Source organism: Sinocyclocheilus grahami, unplaced genomic scaffold (genome assembly GCF_001515645.1).
Source record: "Sinocyclocheilus grahami isolate Dianchi unplaced genomic scaffold, SAMN03320097.WGS_v1.1 scaffold3.1, whole genome shotgun sequence".
Classification (NCBI taxonomy): domain Eukaryota; kingdom Metazoa; phylum Chordata; class Actinopteri; order Cypriniformes; family Cyprinidae; genus Sinocyclocheilus; species Sinocyclocheilus grahami.
The window spans coordinates 4,428,271-4,447,696 of NW_015505182.1; the positions used below are offsets into that span (position 1 = coordinate 4,428,271).

A 19,426-nucleotide genomic window follows, 5' to 3' on the forward strand; every position below is an offset into this window, starting at 1 on the left:
ACTTGCAGAAAGGGAACTGACTAAAGCAAAGCACTTCCAAAATCTGTAATTGAATATTTGATATATGAATATTTGGTCACACTTTACTTCGGGGAGCAATTCTCACTATCAATTAACTATTAAATATGAATTTTGCCTAAAAAAACTCCTAATTTGCTGCTTAATTAGTAATGTAGTTGTTGTATGAGGGTAGGAATAAAGGACCTAAAATATGCTCATGCAGAATAAGGCATTAATATGTGATTTATAAGCATTCATAAACAGTCAATATGCTAGTAATATGCATGCTAATAAACAACTTAATAGAGAGAATTGGTCGCAAAAGTGTTACCAAATATTTGATATTTGATAGAGATGCCACCGTTTAGAGAACAGAATGGTCTATATAATGCCAATAAACACCCCTAAATAAATTTGGTAATTTTTTTGTAAAGAAATTAATACTTTTATTCAGCAAGGATCCATTAAATTAACCAAAAGTGACAGCAGACTTTTATATTGTCACAAAAAAATGTCAATTTCTACTTTCTATCCATCAAATGATGATGAATATAAAAAGTGTCATGTTTTCCCCCAAAAAACGAAGCAGCACAACTGTTTTCTTTCAACATTGATTATAATATGAAATGTTTCTTGAGAACCAGATCAGCATATCAGAATGATTTCTGAAGGAACATGTGACAATAATGACAGCTGAAAATTCAGCTTTGCATCATTTTAAAATATATTAAAAACAATTATTTTATTATTTATAAAAAGACTCAACATGTCAGAAAGAGAAAATGAATCAACCATATCAGAAAGGTAAATAAAATAATTGTTCAATTTAGGTATAATGATAGCCCACTTGGTTAAATTCATTTCCATGCGATAATCAATATTAGACTGTTCCAGTTAATTCCACATTTATCTTATTTATCTGAGTATATTTAAATAGTCAGGACTATTGAAAGTCAGAGATTGTGAGTATGTCCCTAAACTAGCCGATACCAATCTCAGAAGCATGATAGTATTACAGGATGGAGCAGTGCCCAGCTGTTGAAACAGGTGAATAATTAATGATCATTTTTTCCCGACAAAGTCAACTCAGAAATGCCCTCACATCAGCTGCACAGCGGGTCTGACTACACACACATAGGGCACACATATCACGGAAGCTCTATCATCTTGAATTTCATCCTGTCAGAATGTTTTCACAAATGCATGATGCAAGCCACTTGGAGAACCATCTTCCTGTGTAATCTGTGTAGTTGAAGGTGACTATCGCAATCAGGAGTGACAGGATGACTGTTTTTTCGTCTTTAAGGGCAACACGAGACTTCCTGGTTGTGAAGAATGAAAGAGATTAACTGAATAAAGGAAGAATTGTGAATTTAATCCACAATAACCCCTCCAGTCAGGTCAAACCAAGGCCTGGGATGGATGTTTCTTGCATGAAGACAGGAAATCCCACTGAGAAGGAAACCTGTAAGCTAATATGATTTGATTTCACCAAATGATGTGCATGCAACAACATTAGATTCTTGTTAATTCTTCAAAACGTAAGTGAAATCAAACCTCTCAGGCCAGAAATATACAGATTTTGTTCTGCTGACAAGAACTAACATCTCCCTTTTTGTTCAAGCCGATGCATTTAGTGTTATTTTACCAGCAGAGAGTCAGAACTACTGGTTAGACTGACCTGGCCTTTTTGAGCAAACTCATGCGGTGAGAAGCCAAACTTCCTGCGAGAGAAAGAAATATGTGTCTGTAAAGGAGGCCAGGAAAAACACATTAGAAGTCACAAACAGGCAGTGTCGTGCGAGAGATTTGCTTGCACAATCGTCTTTCCACAGCAACCTTCTGAAAGAGAAGCAATCAATTCTGCCTCAACTCGATCACAATGCATTACACCTCACGCGACAACTTAAGACTTGCATTCATGCTTTTACCGATAAGGTTCTCACTCTCACTCATACACAGCTTTCCGTCACTCACTGGTGACTCCTCAGACCATAGATGTAAAAATGGAATCAATACAAAACCACTCGAATGCAGGCAAGCCACAGAACTATCAAAATAGCCCCGCCAAGGCTTGACACAAAGCCAATATAAACTGATCACACTGGGTAATTAGTCATATCCTTACCCTTGATGCAGCAGGCTTTTTGTTCAATCCTTACTTTCTTTGCTCAATCAATACTTTACATCTCTGTATGCTTTCAAGCCCTTTAAAATCCATCAGGAGCATGTTGTTACATTTACTTCAAACTGTTAAGAAAAACAAGCAGAGCCAGTAGACAAACAAACCTGGAGAAACACCTGTTAAAAACGGTGTGGTGTGTAAATCAGCAAACAACGCTAAAGCTAATGTCCTGGTCTGCTTTTGAATGAATTGGGTTTGTGTAAAAGATTGAAGGGATAGTTCACCCCCACAAAATTTGTCATCATTTATTCACCCTCATGTCAACCTGTACGACTTTATTTCTTCAGCGTAACACAAGACGACATTGAAAAATGTCTCTGTGTTTATTTTTTGTAAATTCAATGAAAGTCAGTGAGGTCCAATGTTGCATTGCAGCCCACTGATTTTCATTGTGTGGACAAAAATATTTAGATGAAAATTAAATTAAATATTTAGAGTGTGTGTTCCACAGAAGAAAAAGTTTGGAATGACATGAAGGTGAATAAATAATGACAGAATTTCCATTTTGGGTGAACTCTCTCTTTAAAGTTGAGCAACTATAATTGGAAAGGTCTGGTAAACTTCAATGGAAAGTCTGTCATTTTCATTTATAGATCAGGTTATTTCATTTTGATTAAGAATTATGAGGTCAAATAAGAGAAAGAGAGACACATGATGAATTGTTCACAATAAGATCAATAAACATGCATTTAGATTGTTCATGGGGTGAATTTCCATGCAAATTTTAACTTTGTCATCACTGTGATTAAAAGCCTTAAACATCTGGACATTATATGGTAAATTATCATCTTTTATCACCATCATCATCTGAAGTCGACATTTACTTGTGTACATGTATTTATACACGTACTTGTATGTACAAGAGTTCATTCAAATCTGTTGCAAACACCCTAAAAAGAATTACCACACAAATTCTAATCACAACTGTGTAGACATGAAGTACTGCATGATTAAATTAAAACATTAATTACACTAAACCACCACAGACACTGAGGAGGCCACATACCCACCAATATTCAGAATAGCGGTCAATCATTGTGGGTTTCTCACACAACGACCATCTCCAGCAATCTACAATATTCGGTTCAATTCTAGATTACAGCTGCTTATCGAAGAAAAACACCCAAGGACTGTAAATAACTGCACAGCTAAACTGCTGGATACTTTCCACTTAATGTTTTATGAATACTATGAATTCAGAGACCGCTTTTTTTCACATACTGCTTTTCATCTACTAATTAGGAAACAGTGATTATTTCAGATGCTACCTATGTTTTTGTTCTCATTTGTCTCAATAGTACCAGTAAATTAAGTACTTTATACGGGATACTTTCCACTTAATGTTTTATGAATACTATGAATTCAGAGACCGCTTTTTTTCACATACTGCTGATTATTTCAGATGCTACCTATGTTTTTGTTCTCATTTGTCTCAATAGTACCAGTAAATTAAGTACTTTATACTGACACCTTTTGGCCTAGACAAATTTTGTTCAAATAGTAAATAGTATAAGTTCAAATTTGTTCAAAAGTAAATATATTACTGCAGTTTTTAATTTGTAGTAGTAACTCCAAAACTACATGACAGGTCCAGGCATGTGATATCAACATGGCGGTGGCCATGAGGGACCAACTCCATGTAGAATAAATCAGCTTTTACTAGAAGAATAATTGGTTTTTAGTCTTCATATTATATGAGTGTACATCATTTTAATTATATTTCTTCATACTGCGATTAGTGTAAAAAATATTAATTCGCAAAAAATACTCTGTACACCTTTAAGTGATCAGTGTCCTGGTGTCCAGTTCAGAGAAGTAAAATCTTTATGACTGCTTATCTAAAACATTTAAAACTCCCATATACCTCAAGCTGGTTTCATTCTAAAGATCGGACCCTTTAAATGTGGACAGCACTGTCCAAAACATGGGCCTTGTTTGTAGAAAACACATTTTTACCTTGTAAACATCCCCGTAGGTCCCGCTGCCTATCCTCTGGATAAGCTCGAAATCCTCTTGCGGATTTCGCCTGGATAGATCGAAACTAGAGTTCATCGTGGGGACTCCGGCCTCTGACTATCAGTGATAGATTTGCTGGGGACCCTGACACAGACGAAAGGAGAAAAACGGAGAAAAAAACAAACATACGGCGTCAGAAGGGAATCTCACTCTCAGTACTTGACTGTAACTTTAACATGGCTTCCCGTGAGCTCCAGTGCGCATGCGCTGCGCTCGTAGAGAATGCCTGGAATGGGAGGATGAAGAGAGGAGGAGGATGGGTTTGGGTCAGATGACCACAGGCGCACCAGAAGCTAACCTGCTTCTGAGGAATATTTTGCACAAATCAAAACTGAAATATTCTTGTAGTCTATTAGAACAGCATGTTCATTCACTCATTTTCATGTTTTGAAGTATGATGGTGAGTGACATTGGTTTTATACTTTGCAGACAACAAGCAGAAGATTATTTTTGTCACTGACTATAGCCTTTCTTGCGAGAAGTCATACGATGACTTCACTTGAAAAGACAAAACTCATAAAAAGTGAGGTGTTTTGGCCACCAAAAAGAGAAACCAAATTAAAATGTTTTTTAAATGATTTACTTATTTATTTAAAATTAAAGCAGGGGGCAATTTTGATTACCTTAAACATCCCTTCACTGTTAAATCACTAGTTGTACTTGTTTTGCATTTTTGTTGTTGCTGTTATTTTCTGGTTTGTATGTAATGATAACATTGATGGGTTGTGGTTTTCTACATGAATTTTCTTCGTTTTGGGAGTTACACAAGGCAGTTTGAGGTCTGTTTTTTCACATGTAGTATATCTCTCCAAATATGTGACAAATCACAAACAGTTGACAAATTAACAGTTGTCAGGATTCTCCATGTGGTTGTGACTTACAAAACAATCTCATATTTCTTCCTCCATCTTCTTCTCTTTCAGCTCAGACAGGATTGTGATTCAGCGCTATTTATTTCCGAATCACAAAGGAGTGTGTGCCAAGAGTGAGCTTCTGAACACATTTGTACTTACACCATGTGGTTGTTATGAAGGTTTTATGAGCCAGGACTATTCAGTCTAATTTATTTCTCAAATGCCAGGCACACATCCAGGATGCAATTTATTGACTGATTACTAAAGCGTGCACTGGCACAGATCAAGGTCTCAGCGTGACGGCATTATCAAACAACCGACGCACATACAGCTGGCCTGTATAACTTAGAGAAGTATTACAGTTTTTCTCAGTCACTTTGGTGCATTTCTCAGATCAGAAATGAAATTCCCAAAATTCCCAATTCCATGTTGCATTGCAAGGGAAGATATTCATTATGATATAGATGAGAATCTGTGGACCGACAGACTGGCACGTCAGGAGGTGTAGACAGTCTTCACTTTAATTCCTCAAAGAGTGCTGCAGGCAAAAGCAAAGTTCTTCCTAAGGGGTGTTTTCGCCTTTGTGCCCATTGCCCATATCACAATGACGTAAGGTTTTTTTTTTTGTCAGACCACTAGTAAAGTGTAACTGTGAATCCTGTCCAGTCTCTTTCAATCAATATCCCACATACAGTAATGTGTACATTTGTACTTTTGAAATGGATATATGGCATACATAAGAAGTGCAGCATTCTGCATTTCAATACAGTAACTGTCATCCAAATTGTTGCCATAGTTTACATCAGGTAATACTAACAAAGAGCACTGTTATATTAACAACATGACTAAGCATTTTAACTATCTTGTTTGTGAACAATGACACAAGGACTTTTCATTCTGATGGTACTGATATGTGCATTGACATAAACACTTACTTTTGAGAGATGAACTAAAGATTTTGAGTAAGTTACAGGCTTTTGCAGGTAATCCATAATGTGGTGCTGTTTGTACAAATTGCTTTGAGAAATGCACATACTTCTTTGCAAATATTAAGGATGATTCGAGAAATGCACCAAAGCGACTGAGAAAAACTGTATTTGCTGGCTGTTCTAGATGTGTTTTCCAATCCATTGTTCAGGTTTTTATTCAATGGCCATAATTTTATTCATTTTCTGTTATTCTCTACATTTTATACGCTATTTTCAATTTCTTATCAGTTTCTTAATATTTATTAAAAATTGTTATTGGTTTTAGACAGACAGACAGACAGATAGATAAACAGACAGACAGACAGATAGATAGACAGACAGACAGACAGATAGACAGACAGACAGACAGATAGATAAACAGACAGACAGACAGACAGATAGACAGACAGACAGACAGACAGACAGATAGATAGACAGACAGACAGACAGATTCATTTTCCGTTATTCTCTATATTTTATACGCTATTTTCAATTTCTTATCAGTTTCTTAATATTGATTAAAAATTGTAATTGGTTTTAGACAGACAGATAGACAGATAGAAGACAGACAGACAGACAGACAGACAGACAGATAGACAGACAGATAGATAGATAGATAGATAGATAGATAGATAGATAGATGCTCTATCTATCTATGTATCTAGCTATTTAACTATTAATATTGATTAAAAATTGTAATTGGTTTTAGACAGACAGATAGACAGATAGAAGACAGACAGACAGACAGACAGACAGACAGATAGATAGATAGATAGATAGATAGATAGATAGATAGATAGATAGATAGATGCTCTATCTATCTATGTACAGTGTAATATTTTATTTATTATATATATTTAAGTAATATGTGAGCTGTATTATGTAAAATGGCCACATTTTGGCCTGATCCATATATCAGAGATACACTTAAATGTATTTAAAATATGTATTACTTTGTTATGAAAAAACGTACAATACATTATGTAAAATGAGCAATTTTTGGTCTGATGTATGTATCCATCTGACATTAATGCATATGCATGTAATGTATAAAAGCATATAAATATATTTTGATTTTGAATATTACACAAATATAATAAAAAATAAATAAATAAAAGTTTACTTTGAAAAATAGTCTGAAAACGAATAAATAAATGATAAAACTGAATACAGCCATTGCACAATTACATTTTCATTACATTACAAGGTTCATTACATTTTTAAAAAGTAAATAAAACCAACTTTTTGTATAAATTGGTTTTTAAATTTGTAATTTTTAAACCAACATGCACACAAAAAATGATTTTCTACTTGGCACGTATGGTTTAAAATTAATTTTAAAAGATGTTATTTTTTATCATAAAACCATAAATACCTTTGTTTGTTTCTATACTACAAAGCATTTCTACAGAAGATGTTGCAGTCTAATGAAGTTCCTGAGTTGTTTTCCCCCTTTTGCATAATGTTCTTCTGCTGCATTGATGTTTGGCTGGTCAAACTGTACTCATCATCATCATCATCATCATCATCATAACAGTTCAGTCGCGCGCTCGCAGGAAACCGCCTAGCCTGTCTCCTTGACACACCCTTAGCTATTGTTGGCACAGTATGCGCGCGACAACCTTGACATTCCCACACGCGCGTTCAGTTGCACGGTGAAATCTTGTGCTACGTGGATGCATCATCCTTCTCAGGAAAAAGGAAAGAAGAACAAGCGGCTACTGCGGATAAAGGAAGATGCACAAACACCGAACAGAGTGTAGGTAAACACACACGCACGGCCATCGCGCATCCCCATATAGATGCCCACAGTACCGTACGCGCAGACACACTCCGCTCATCCACCTGTAATGACAGATCGCTGCTCAAAGCCGTGCATTGTCCCGGGAAACGGCGAGGAAAGTACGCTTCACGTGAGAGATGACTGAGTGAGCTGCGCGGATGTTGGAGACATGGAGAAACGGGCTCTTGTAACGGCAATCAGCTTGTCCATGAGCCTGCTCGCGCTCATGCTGCTGGTGACGGCGATCTTTACCGACCACTGGTACGAAACCCACACCAGGAGGCACAAGGAGAACTGCGACCAATACGGATCGGAGTCCAACGACCAGAAGAACAGGGAGATGCCCATCTATCACCTGCCTTTAGTGGACAGCGGGAATGCGAAGCGCAACCTGGCTCTCATGAAGCCCATCCATGTAGGGAGTCGAGAGGAGGAACTGCTGGAGAACTGGAGAGCGATTTTGGGCATGGGCATTTTGGAGACGGAATGCGGGCGCCCGCTTTTCTCCACCTATTCTGGACTTTGGAGGAAATGCTACTTCCAGGGAATGGACAGGGATATTGACAAACTCATTTCGAAGGGTAAGACCGGAATGGAAAGTTGATTTCAACGCGAAACACAATACAAAGAGCTCTAACGTTTGCTTAGCTCTGGTTAGGATGAGAACAGAACCGGTTCTGTTTTTGTTTTTTTTAAGTACCATAACAGAACGACTTTCGAGTTCATTTCTGTTAGGGTTCTTAAATGTGTAGGACTCTTTCTGCATCTACTACAAACAGTGTTTCCTGCACTGAATCTCCAGCGCGAACACACAAGCGCGGCTAGAGTAGTCCGATTCTCGAACGAATGATGCTTATGAGTCGGTTCTTTTGAGTGAACTCATAGAGTGCCTGCCTATCATGCATTCCGATTCCCGAATGAATGATTCAATTGATCCGGCTATTTTCAGTGTATGATATGCAGCGAGACCGGAGTAGCCAGATTCCCGAACAAATTATTCTTATGAGCTGGTTCTTTTCAGTGAATCAAAACATTTATAAATCAATCGGGAAGGTTTTAACCCGCTACTGCTACTCAAGACTCTTAAGATTTAAATCAATGCAGCTTGGTTGTTTATATAAGATGCATCTAAAGATACACATTCTGAATCTTTTTGTGACACGTTGTATTTAAATGAATGTTTTTTTTATTTTTGTTTTTTAATAGCTGCAGCCTAGTTAGGACTGCATTGCCTATTTATGCCGACTATAAAGATAAAAACTGTGTAAAAAGGGAAAAGTCTGGGGAAACAGACGTTTTGCAGTAACTTTATTTTACTTAATTTTAAAATGTGAAATTATCTTATAATTATCAAACATAATGGTTAATTGAAGTGTTAAGGAATCGACACTGTTTGACAGATGCTGTTAAATGTGTAGAATTTGGATTTGTGAGCGATTATGAGGATTATGATGGTCTGTATGGTGTGTTGCTTCAAAAACATAGGTGAGTGTGGATGAATATTTAGCTTATGCAGACTCGTTTCCTGGAAGAAATATCGATTTAATCCTTTTTGTTCTGACACTTATCCGAACTTAAGCTTAATGGACTTTTTGCTGACACCAGTGCCTGCCATTTTTTCTTTCTCTTGACCTGTTTATTTTACTGCAAAGGTACTTTCTGCAAATCAATTTCATGCATGATGAATCTCAACAGAACAAAACTTTATTAAATTGCCAAACAAGCCAGCTGTTCTGCAAAAGTTTCCTGAGATGAAAGTCTCAAGGTGAAAAAAGGCACAGGAAATGAGTGATGATTCATAGTCAATACAGATTACAGAGATCTGATCATGTCAGGATTAAAAGCGGAAGCTGTGTGCCACCTTGCATTTAAATCAAGCCCAAAGTCACACAGATCACTTGACCTTCAGCACCCAGGCGTTGATTTGTGACACAACCTATTACCGTGAGTCCCCGAATCAGCCCATCAAAGAAGAGAGGCACTCTAAAGAGCTTCTCATCAGATCACAATGAAATTAGCTCAGGCTGAGTGCACCAAAGTAACCGGAAGATCAAATTCCTCTTTAAATGTTTGACTTTTAGATGTATCAATAAGAGTATACTATAGAATAAAATGATTGAGACTGTATTCCATTTAATAACAATATTACATAGATGATCATATACATTTTCAATCTTGTATCTGGACATGCATTTACACATCAACAAGTCACAATGTGTATAGATGTGTATACATTTAGGCAGTCTGCAGAAACTCAAATCAAAGCAAGTTCCTCTGCATTCATACATTTTACCAGTTCATTCATTCCCTGAGAATTGAACCCACGACGGTGGTGTTGCTAGTACCATGTGCTCACATTTAATCTACCATTTAAGGGGGCTTGTTCATGATAAGCTAGAATAAAGAGATGTATTTTATAGGGTTCTAACAGTCATGGAATCCCTGAAAATACATGTTTTGTTAAATTTAAATTATATTTAAAATTCACTGTGACTGTTTGAACTCTGTAAAATAAGGTTGCATCTCTGTGTTCTAGCATGAACCTAGACAGATGATGGAAGACGATAGATAGATAGATAGATAGATAGATAGATAGATAGATAGATAGATAGATAGATAGATAGATAGATAGATAGATAGATAGATAGATAGATAGATAGATAGATCGATAGATAGATAACAAGGAAACACTGTTTGAAATCATGATTGTAAAAGTTATGGGAAATTGGTCAACAGGTTGGGAATACGAGTTTTAGTATTCATTAAAGTGCATGACTGCAACTTAGTATCACTTTGAGAAAACCTACTCAAAGTTGAATTCATTATCAGTGAATACAGAAGAAGTGCACATCTAGCCTTTTTTTCAAGGTTTCTCGTTGGCTTGGCTGTGAATTAAAATGCAGTCAATTCAAAGAAGGCACATTTCAGTTTCACCCACACATTTCTAAGCAACTGATAGAGTCTAGCCAGACTGAATTCATTTTTCAGAGTGAATGAAATGCCATGCAGCTGACAAGGAAACACTGTTTGAAATCATGATTGTAAAAGTTATGGGAAATTGGTCAACAGGTTGGGAATACGAGTTTTAGTATTCATTAAAGTGCATGACTGCAACTTAGTATCACTTTGAGAAAACCTACAGAGTTGAATTCATTATCAGTGAATACAGAAGAAGTGCACATCTAGCCTTTTTTTCAAGGTTTCTCGTTGGCTTGGCTGTGAATTAAAATGCAGTCAATTCAAAGAAGGCACATTTCAGTTTCACCCACACATTTCTAAGCAACTGATAGAGTCTAGCCAGACTGAATTCATTTTTCAGAGTGAATGAAATGCCATGCAGCTGACCGCATCTCCACATTATAATTCCAGATTTTTTTTTTTTACCTAACTATCCATCTCAGGCTTGCTGCATAATCGCTGCGGTCTCAACACAGCTCTCAGAATTAGCTCACAATGCCAGCCAAATCTGTGTGGTGCGGTGTGAACCCAGGCGGAAATAATGACAGAAGGTCACTCTGTCGGGGAGGCGGGTGTTTCAGCAATGCTTGGCTCTATACTCGTACAAAACAAATAGAGTTGCAGAGATTAGTGCAAACATTATAACAACAACAACATTGCAAGAATATTAAGCAGTTTTTATGAACAACTAGCATCACATGCCAGAAGATTTGGGAGGGATTTCATTGGTAAGATCTTTGCAAAGCTGCATTTGAAGGGCAGAGTTTGTCCTTCGGTCATGCATGTTAAACCAGTGTGTGATCCCTGTGCAGGTATTGCAGACCGATGCACATCTGTCAAGTACCATTTCTCCCAACCCATTAGACTCAGGAACATCCCTCTCAACCTGACAAGGACCATACAGCAGGACGAGTGGCACCTCTTACGTAAGTCGTCCAAAGCTTCCTCACCGCCTTCTACAGCTCTTGATATGCATTGAATATTAAGCAGTGCATGCAAGCTGGAGTTAAGTGTGCTTTGCATAGCAAAAACCATGCAGTGCAATACCATGTAAAAATGACGCCTGCTATGTAAATATTTGTTTTGACAATCATTTGATTGTGATTATGATACAAAAATCAGTAAAATGTATTTGTATAGTGCTTACACATTGTACATGTATATAAAAAAACTGAAGCAACTGTAGCTGGAAGGACAGTACTGAGGATCTGGATTTTACCAAGTAAAATTATTGTATTTTGGATAGAAAATAAACATGTTACTGCATATTATTATAGCAAATATAGTGGATCGTGAAGCATGCAATTTATGTTTAATTGTTAGGCCAGATTTTTATGTAATTCTTATGTTAAAAGAGTTTTTTGGCTTTTAGTCCAAGTATAGTGTTGAGGATGTTATGGACCCTCAAATATAATAATTCCCTTGTGGCAGGATCCCTAAACTTTTTCATGTATAAAAACTCATCTACAGAGTTAAACATAAAAATATAAATTCTGAACAATATGTGCTGAAAAACTACACTGAACAAATTCCACACAGAAAGTGCTAGTACATTTCATAAACAAATACAAAGAAAGGACAAGTAACACATTGAATTAAACATGACATTTTGAAGTAGAAAGACGGAAATAATGTTTTCTTGTGAATGTACTTCAATAATCTTCGAAAAATAAATTTTTACAGTGTATTAAGTTTTCTTTTTTACCCATTATGAAGGGACTGTTAGATGTAAAAAGCTGAAGAGAAATATAAAGCAATGGCTTTTAAAAGTTTTTTTTTTCTTATGTAAGTGTTTCTCTGCTGGAAAAAATGTCTAAAAATATCAGCGCCTCAACCGGTGCTCTGTAGAATGCCATCAACTAGCAACGGCACAGAGCAAATAAAAGTGTGATGTTACTAAAGGCTATACTGACTAATGTAAAAATAGTTTTGAGCCCTTTGATTTTCTTAAAATTTAAGATCATTATTTTCTATTATCCATTATACCAATAAGAATACAGCTCATGTGTTTTGTGCTAATGCGGTTATTGCATGTCTTGTCATGAATATGTAATCATAACCTTTTCTTGCATCTCCATGAGATGATTATGTGCCCCACGGTACTGTTTTGTGTACACAACCTTGGTCAAATGTCATTTTCTGTTGGAAGGAATCTTATTAGCTCTTATGATGTTGTAACTTAGCAAGTCTTGAGGGAGCCTGCAAGCCTTAATTACAGCCCTCGTTAAAATGCCTCCTAATTAAGCTTTTCTTCCTCCGTGCATGTATCCCAATCAGATTTTATAATGTGATAAGTTAAACGTACTGAATCAATATCTGCAATCAGCAGCTCAGAAACTTCTTTATGCATGGAGTCATGAGCGATTATTGAGCTCAGTGAAAGTTCCTGAAGATAAGGTGTTACCCATAGCTGTATAGGGTTGTTGGCTAAGTGGGCAGTAGTCATGGAAACTACTAATCATGTGTTTTTCTACGGTGTTCAGATCTGCGGCGCATCACGGCGGGGTTCTTGGGCATGGCTGCTGCCGTGATGCTGTGTGGAAGCATTGTGGCCGCCGTGGGATTTTTCTGGGAGGAGAGCCTCACCCAGCATGTATCTGGACTCCTCTTCCTTATGGCAGGTACACAGTTCTGCTTATTCGCTTTTATTATCTAACTTTCTCTTCGGTTTTGCTCAGCTACTTGTTACTCGTTTCGCCTAGTAGCACACACTTTCTCGTAGGTGGTTCTCTTTCCTTTCCAAGTTGTTGTCTACCTTGTGCGTTCTCCCATGTCTTGTCTATTTATCCGTTTATCTCCTTCTGTCTTATATTTCTTGTCTTGCTTATATATACAGTGGGGCAAAAAAGTATTTAGTCAGCCACCAATTGTGCAAGGAAAAAAAATATTTCACTCAAATTGCTAGTAAATTTCACATGTAAATTGTAACAAATATTTGTTATAGTGGGAATTTTTCAGTTAATTTTTTTGCAGGTTACATCTTTACGCTACCAGGTGGCGGTATTTGTAAGTGATTATTCTTTCAACCAATTAATTTAAAAATGCATACTAAAAAATAAAACGGTTGTCATAATATAGCAGGTTTAATAACTTCTATTTTATAACTTTTCTTATAACAAAAAGAAATTAACATTTAAATGCAATAAAGCAATACACAAAAATGTATAAAGTGAACAAATGTTTCAAACAGATTAAAGTGCAAAAAAATTATAAAGAGCAATAGGTAACACTTTACAAGAGGTCTCATTAGTTAACCTTAGTTAATGCATTAACATTAACAATGAGCAATAGTTACATTTGTTACAGAAGTTAATATTCTTTGTTAAAAAATACAACTGTTAGTCCATGTTAACGTGGGTCCATTAAATAATACAGTTACAACTTTTGATTTTAATAATGTTTTATTAAATGTTGAAATTAACTAAGACTAATAAATGCTTTAGAATAATTTTTCATTGGCAGTTTAAAGTGTGACCGAACAATAAAGAATCAAAACATTTTTAAACAATATCTAGGGCATGTTGTAGTCCAGATTTAAATGTAAAAAAAAGTTTTTAAAATAAATAGCCAAGTCTGAGTACTCAGTGCTGCGATGAACACTATATAGGGAATACAAAATTCTGAATGACTGTTTAAAGGCAGGGTAGGTGATTTGGTTCGAAAACATTTTTTGTTATGCTAGTTGAAAGTCTCTTCACATCTCGATAGCACTCATTAAAGGCAGAGTAAGTGATTTATCAAAAACACTTTAAAAACTGATTCAGGCAAAACAAACTTGTAGCCAATCAGCAGTAAGGGGTGTGTCTACTCGTGAAGTGGAGGAGAGCGCGTTCAGTGCATGGGACGGACATTAGCCGAGCCGAGCGACAGAAAGATGGAGATGGAGGATAAAAACAAAAGAGGAAAACGTCTGCGGAACAATAAGGCAAGAAGTAGGACCCGTGTAAATATCAGATCAGCTTTCCAGCGCCGGAGAGAACTCAAGGAGCAGAGGCCTGCGATCGGACGCCGAGGTTGCTTTGTTTCTTCTCAATAGGTGAGTAACAGTGTCTACAACAGCTAAAATCTGCCTACACTGGACGCGCTCAAACGACCGTTGAAAGCCATTTGAAATTTGTGTCAGCACGTCATAAATAGAACCCGGCACCAGTTTTCTGTCGGGGATTTGTTGCGCTGCGCCGCTCACGTCCGTAGACACGGTGTAACACTGGTTTTGCTTTGTTTCACAGAACTAAACGTTGCCTGGGTTGCGTACGTATATGTGGGGCGGAGCTATCAGAATAGAGGCGAGACCCTTTTGGGGTAGGGGCGTGTTTGTTTTGGTGATTTCAAATATCAACATTGGCTACCAGAAATCCCTCACTCTGCCTTTAAGTTAAGTGGTCTAAATGTATTTATATTTACATTTACATTTATTCATTTAGCAGACGCTTTTATCCAAAGCGACTAACAAATGAGGACAATGGAAGCAATCAAAATGAACAAAAGAGCAATGATATGCAAGTGCTATAACAAGTCTCAGTTAGCTTAACGCAGTACATTTTATAATAAATAAAAAGAAAACAAATAGTTAGAATACAAAAAGATTTGGAAAGCTAGTGTTTTTTAAAGAAAACAAGCAGTAAATGAATAGAGTGCAAGTCTAAAAGGGACAAGTTATATGTATTTATATTGTCTGTGGAATGCATAGGACCCAAAAAACTTCGTCCAATCAAAATGTTCGGTCCGAACATTACGATAGGCTGTCTGTCAAATATGTATTTTCATACCTCTGCGCACTCTCTTTGCGCAGGCATGATACGTCATTAGTGCATTCAAGTGAGAGTGAAAGGCGCTATTTTTGTAATATTATGCGCTTCGTACTGTAATGTTTTCTCACCGGTGAATGAGACATGAGGTAATCTGACAGCATTGCATTCAATCCTCCAACAACGCTGTCTCTCATCATATTGCAGGTTAGTCTCTGGTCTACCTGAGTGCATTCGTGTGTTTTGGGGGAGGTGTGGCTTTGCAGAGTGATTAAGCAGGGAGTGCGGGGATCTTTCAAAGCTAACTTGCTATCGCTAGCCTTTCCGAAATTGCCTACCCTACCTTTAAATCATTTAAATACTTTTCAGAAACAGAAAGTAGCGCAGCTGCTGTGTTTACAGAGCAATGGCTGCATTTCCGCTGTTCTATCAGCACCATCTGCTGTCAGAGAGTGAAAGTGCATTTTCATTCAGTGCGTCTCCTTCATTTCATTCAGTGCGTTTGTTTACATCAGAGTGCGCATACCTCTTCGACGCAGCTTACAGCGCTGTTGTGCATTTTAACCATGAGAAAAGTATTCTTAAAATGCATTCTAAAAATCGGAATAATTTATAATCAATATTTATTCATGGTATGAAGTGCCCAGGATAACAATATCGTGCAGGGTTCTTAATCGTGATATATCCTATTACCGAATACTGGCACATGTCTAGAATGAAATCCGGACATACTTCATTTGTCCGTTTTTGTCAGGTGACAGTACATTGTCAGTTGCGTTGCTTCACTGCCATTAACAACTTCTCTCATGTGGCCTCATGGGATAATATAGTATTCATCAGAAGCACACTTCTTTCACATACGTGTTTTCGCTTACTAACATGTAGGCTATTCATATTCAGACACAGCTCCCTTATGAATGAGTCATTGAATCATTAATTAAACAGATTAATTACACAAATTCAAATGACTTACTGCATCTGCCTACATCCACAGTATGGGTGCTTTTCAGAATGCTGTGAGGCTGCATATCTCGACTGGTTCATCAGAAGCACACTTCTTTCACATACGTGTTTTCGCTTACTAACATGTAGGCTATTCATATTCAGACACAGCTCCCTTATGAATGAGTCATTGAATCATTCATTAAACAGATTAATTACACAAATTCAAATGACTTACTGCATCTGCCTACATCCACAGTATGGGTGCTTTTCAGAATGCTGTGAGGCTGCATATCTCGACTGCCATGTCATCAAGCCCCATCAAAGGACATCTTAATCTAAAGGATCCTTAGTAGACAGTCTTTGTTTCGAATCCTTAATTTGAAGGATGTATCAGTATGAAAATGAATCTGCACTGAGCTCGTTCAATTTCATTATGTAAGGCAAGCCAAAAGAACGCAGCCTTCCGTTTAAGAACCACCCTATATAGTATGCAAAAAATAATAAATAATTCGCTCATACAATTTGTTAAAAATTCTGATTCTTTCAGAAATGAAAGTTGGATCCCAAATGACACTAAACACTTATTCTATGCACTATGTACTCAACTGTCTAGTGTATGAATTGGTTAATTTAAAACAATTGAGTGCATGAAGTGTCCGACATTCCACAGTTTTTTTTTAAGTGCAATATCCAGGTACTTGAACAGCACTTTTTTTTCCCTTTTGAAATTTCCAGCGTGAACACTATCAATACTAAAAATGGCATAGAATAGTGCATACGTATGCAAATTGGGACGTCAAGTCATTGAATCATTAACAATTAAAAAAAAAACTGAATCATACAGGGAAAAAACAGCTACTTTGTGTTGCAACATTAAAATTCTGTCTTTGATTGGAACTCTTGTGTTTACAAACACATACTGTATTACATGAGGTGCATACCAAGATTTCAGATGTTTTTTACTGAGTCTCATGTGTTCATTAGGCTAGATCAGTAACCTTAAACATTCTTCTTTCCCACAGGAATCTTTTGTACAATCTCACTGTGCACCTACGCAGCCAGTGTCTCATACGACCTATCCAGAAACCCTCCTTTCATCTACGGTCTGCCCAGTGATGTAGACCACGGGTACGGATGGTCCATCTTCTGCGCATGGGTCAGTCTGGGCCTAACAGTGGCATCAGGCTGCATCTGCACAACTTATCCATTCCTGAGCCGCACAAAGGCTCTTCGCTCCAAAACGGCAAGGGAGTCATCTGTATGAATGCCCCCTGTTGGCCTGGAGGACTCAGCAAATCATTAATCAGCACGTGGCGCTTTAGTAAAACGGATTCAAGTGGGACTTCATGCTGTATGGAGCTGTTTTGAATGTCTTGTAGATTTCAGACACCTTCGTTGGGCTCTTGAGATGTATCGGTGTTAAACAGAATGAAAACTGTTGCATTTCCCATGTGTCTTCTACACATTTGCTTACACACACACACACACACGTAAAAAAGAAAATACACACGAATATACAGTATGTGTGAATATAATGAACAAAACCTTTGATTTGAAATTGGTATGTGTATGTTTGTGGGTCGTTGTGATGCAATCATTCTCTGGATCAGGTGAATATTCTACACACGAAGGATCTGAGCCACAGTTTTTTATGCAAACCATCTGAAATTCAAATTATTGCTCTGGTCATGGTCAGTATTATTTTTTTATTATGTGATTAAAGCATATTGGTTTCCCTACCACTTGCAAACGGATACAAGTTGACTAACCATTGGCTCAAGAGCTGACATGTCAAATGAAAATATCAAACAGCTAAAGATTTCAATCAGGGATGAACAGGATGCTTCATGTCACCGAAGTCACCACATCAGACAAATGTATAAAGGCATGATTGCATATATATCACCTTTGGGTAACAGCTGGTGGCTGATATTCAAAAAGATTGAAAAATCAAAGAGACACAAGAAGTCTTGAGATCTAAGACGAGGATATGCAAATTTGTGATTGGATGAAAAGTCTCTGAAGATTCAGGACTTGAACGTGGCTGTCACTAGCAGTGCAATCGTAATACGGCAGCATGTTTTAAGTGGATGCTCTCGAATCTACCAGTCTCGCTAATGAAAGGCCTCTCATGAAGTCACGCCATTGTTGAAAATACAAGTCCTTCCGTTCCACAAAAAGCGACCAGGATTATATTAACTGCTGGATATTGTTTTCCAAACTGAGCCAAAACAGTAACATATCCCTGAAACTGTACTGTTTGCCTCAAAACGTCTGTTGTGTTCCTGAAAGTGTATCGTAAATAAAATATTATCATGATGAAATAAAGATCTACGAAGAAACCAAATTGTTTTGTGTGAACTTAGGCAGTATTTGGGCTTAGGATTCATTTTTGACTATCAGCAGTGCCAGCATGTTTTCTGCTTTCCCTTTTCCAAAAAGAATACTACCTGTGCAGATGAAATAAACAATGCTGTTGATTTCACCTCTCATAACAATTGGCCATTATGCATGGTTCAAGAAAAGCAGTTTTTAAGTAAATAAATGATTAATGTAATTGTAGTTGTTGATGATATCAACTTTTAAATTGAGGGCAGTGGTGATGCAAAACCAGAAACAGTGATATTTGGAAGTATTTATGTATTATTAAAAAAGTTTCTAGTTTAATTTGAGTTTTAGTCATTTATGTGCTTCGTCATTTTAATTAGTTTTTGATCAATTCTATTTAGCTTAATTTTTATTTCAGTTTTAGTATTAGTAATATATAGTAGTAATTAAACATGTCATACATGTTTGAATTTTTTAATTGCCAAGGCAACATCTCTAATTTTCATTCAAATGTTCAAGTTTACATTTTTATCTTATATTTAGATTATTTTTGTTTAAGTAAACAATAATAGAACATATCGAGATTATGATAACATTTATGTTAATTATGATGATAAGCTCTGAACATTTTTACTCAATAT

The 19,426-nt window shown here is 36.8% G+C and overlaps 1 protein-coding gene across 1 annotated transcript; it reads left to right on the forward strand.

Annotated features, from left to right (window-relative positions):
• Positions 1-7,508: 7,508 nt before the first annotated feature.
• On the forward strand, positions 7,509-18,799 carry LOC107570655 (transmembrane protein 178A). The gene is made up of 4 exons (XM_016256944.1): positions 7,509-8,387; positions 11,577-11,690; positions 13,248-13,385; positions 17,480-18,799. The coding sequence occupies exons 1-4, from the start codon at positions 7,976-7,978 to the stop codon at positions 17,719-17,721; spliced, it is 906 nt and encodes a 301-aa protein (XP_016112430.1). The 5' UTR covers positions 7,509-7,975; the 3' UTR covers positions 17,722-18,799.
• Positions 18,800-19,426: the final 627 nt, after the last annotated feature.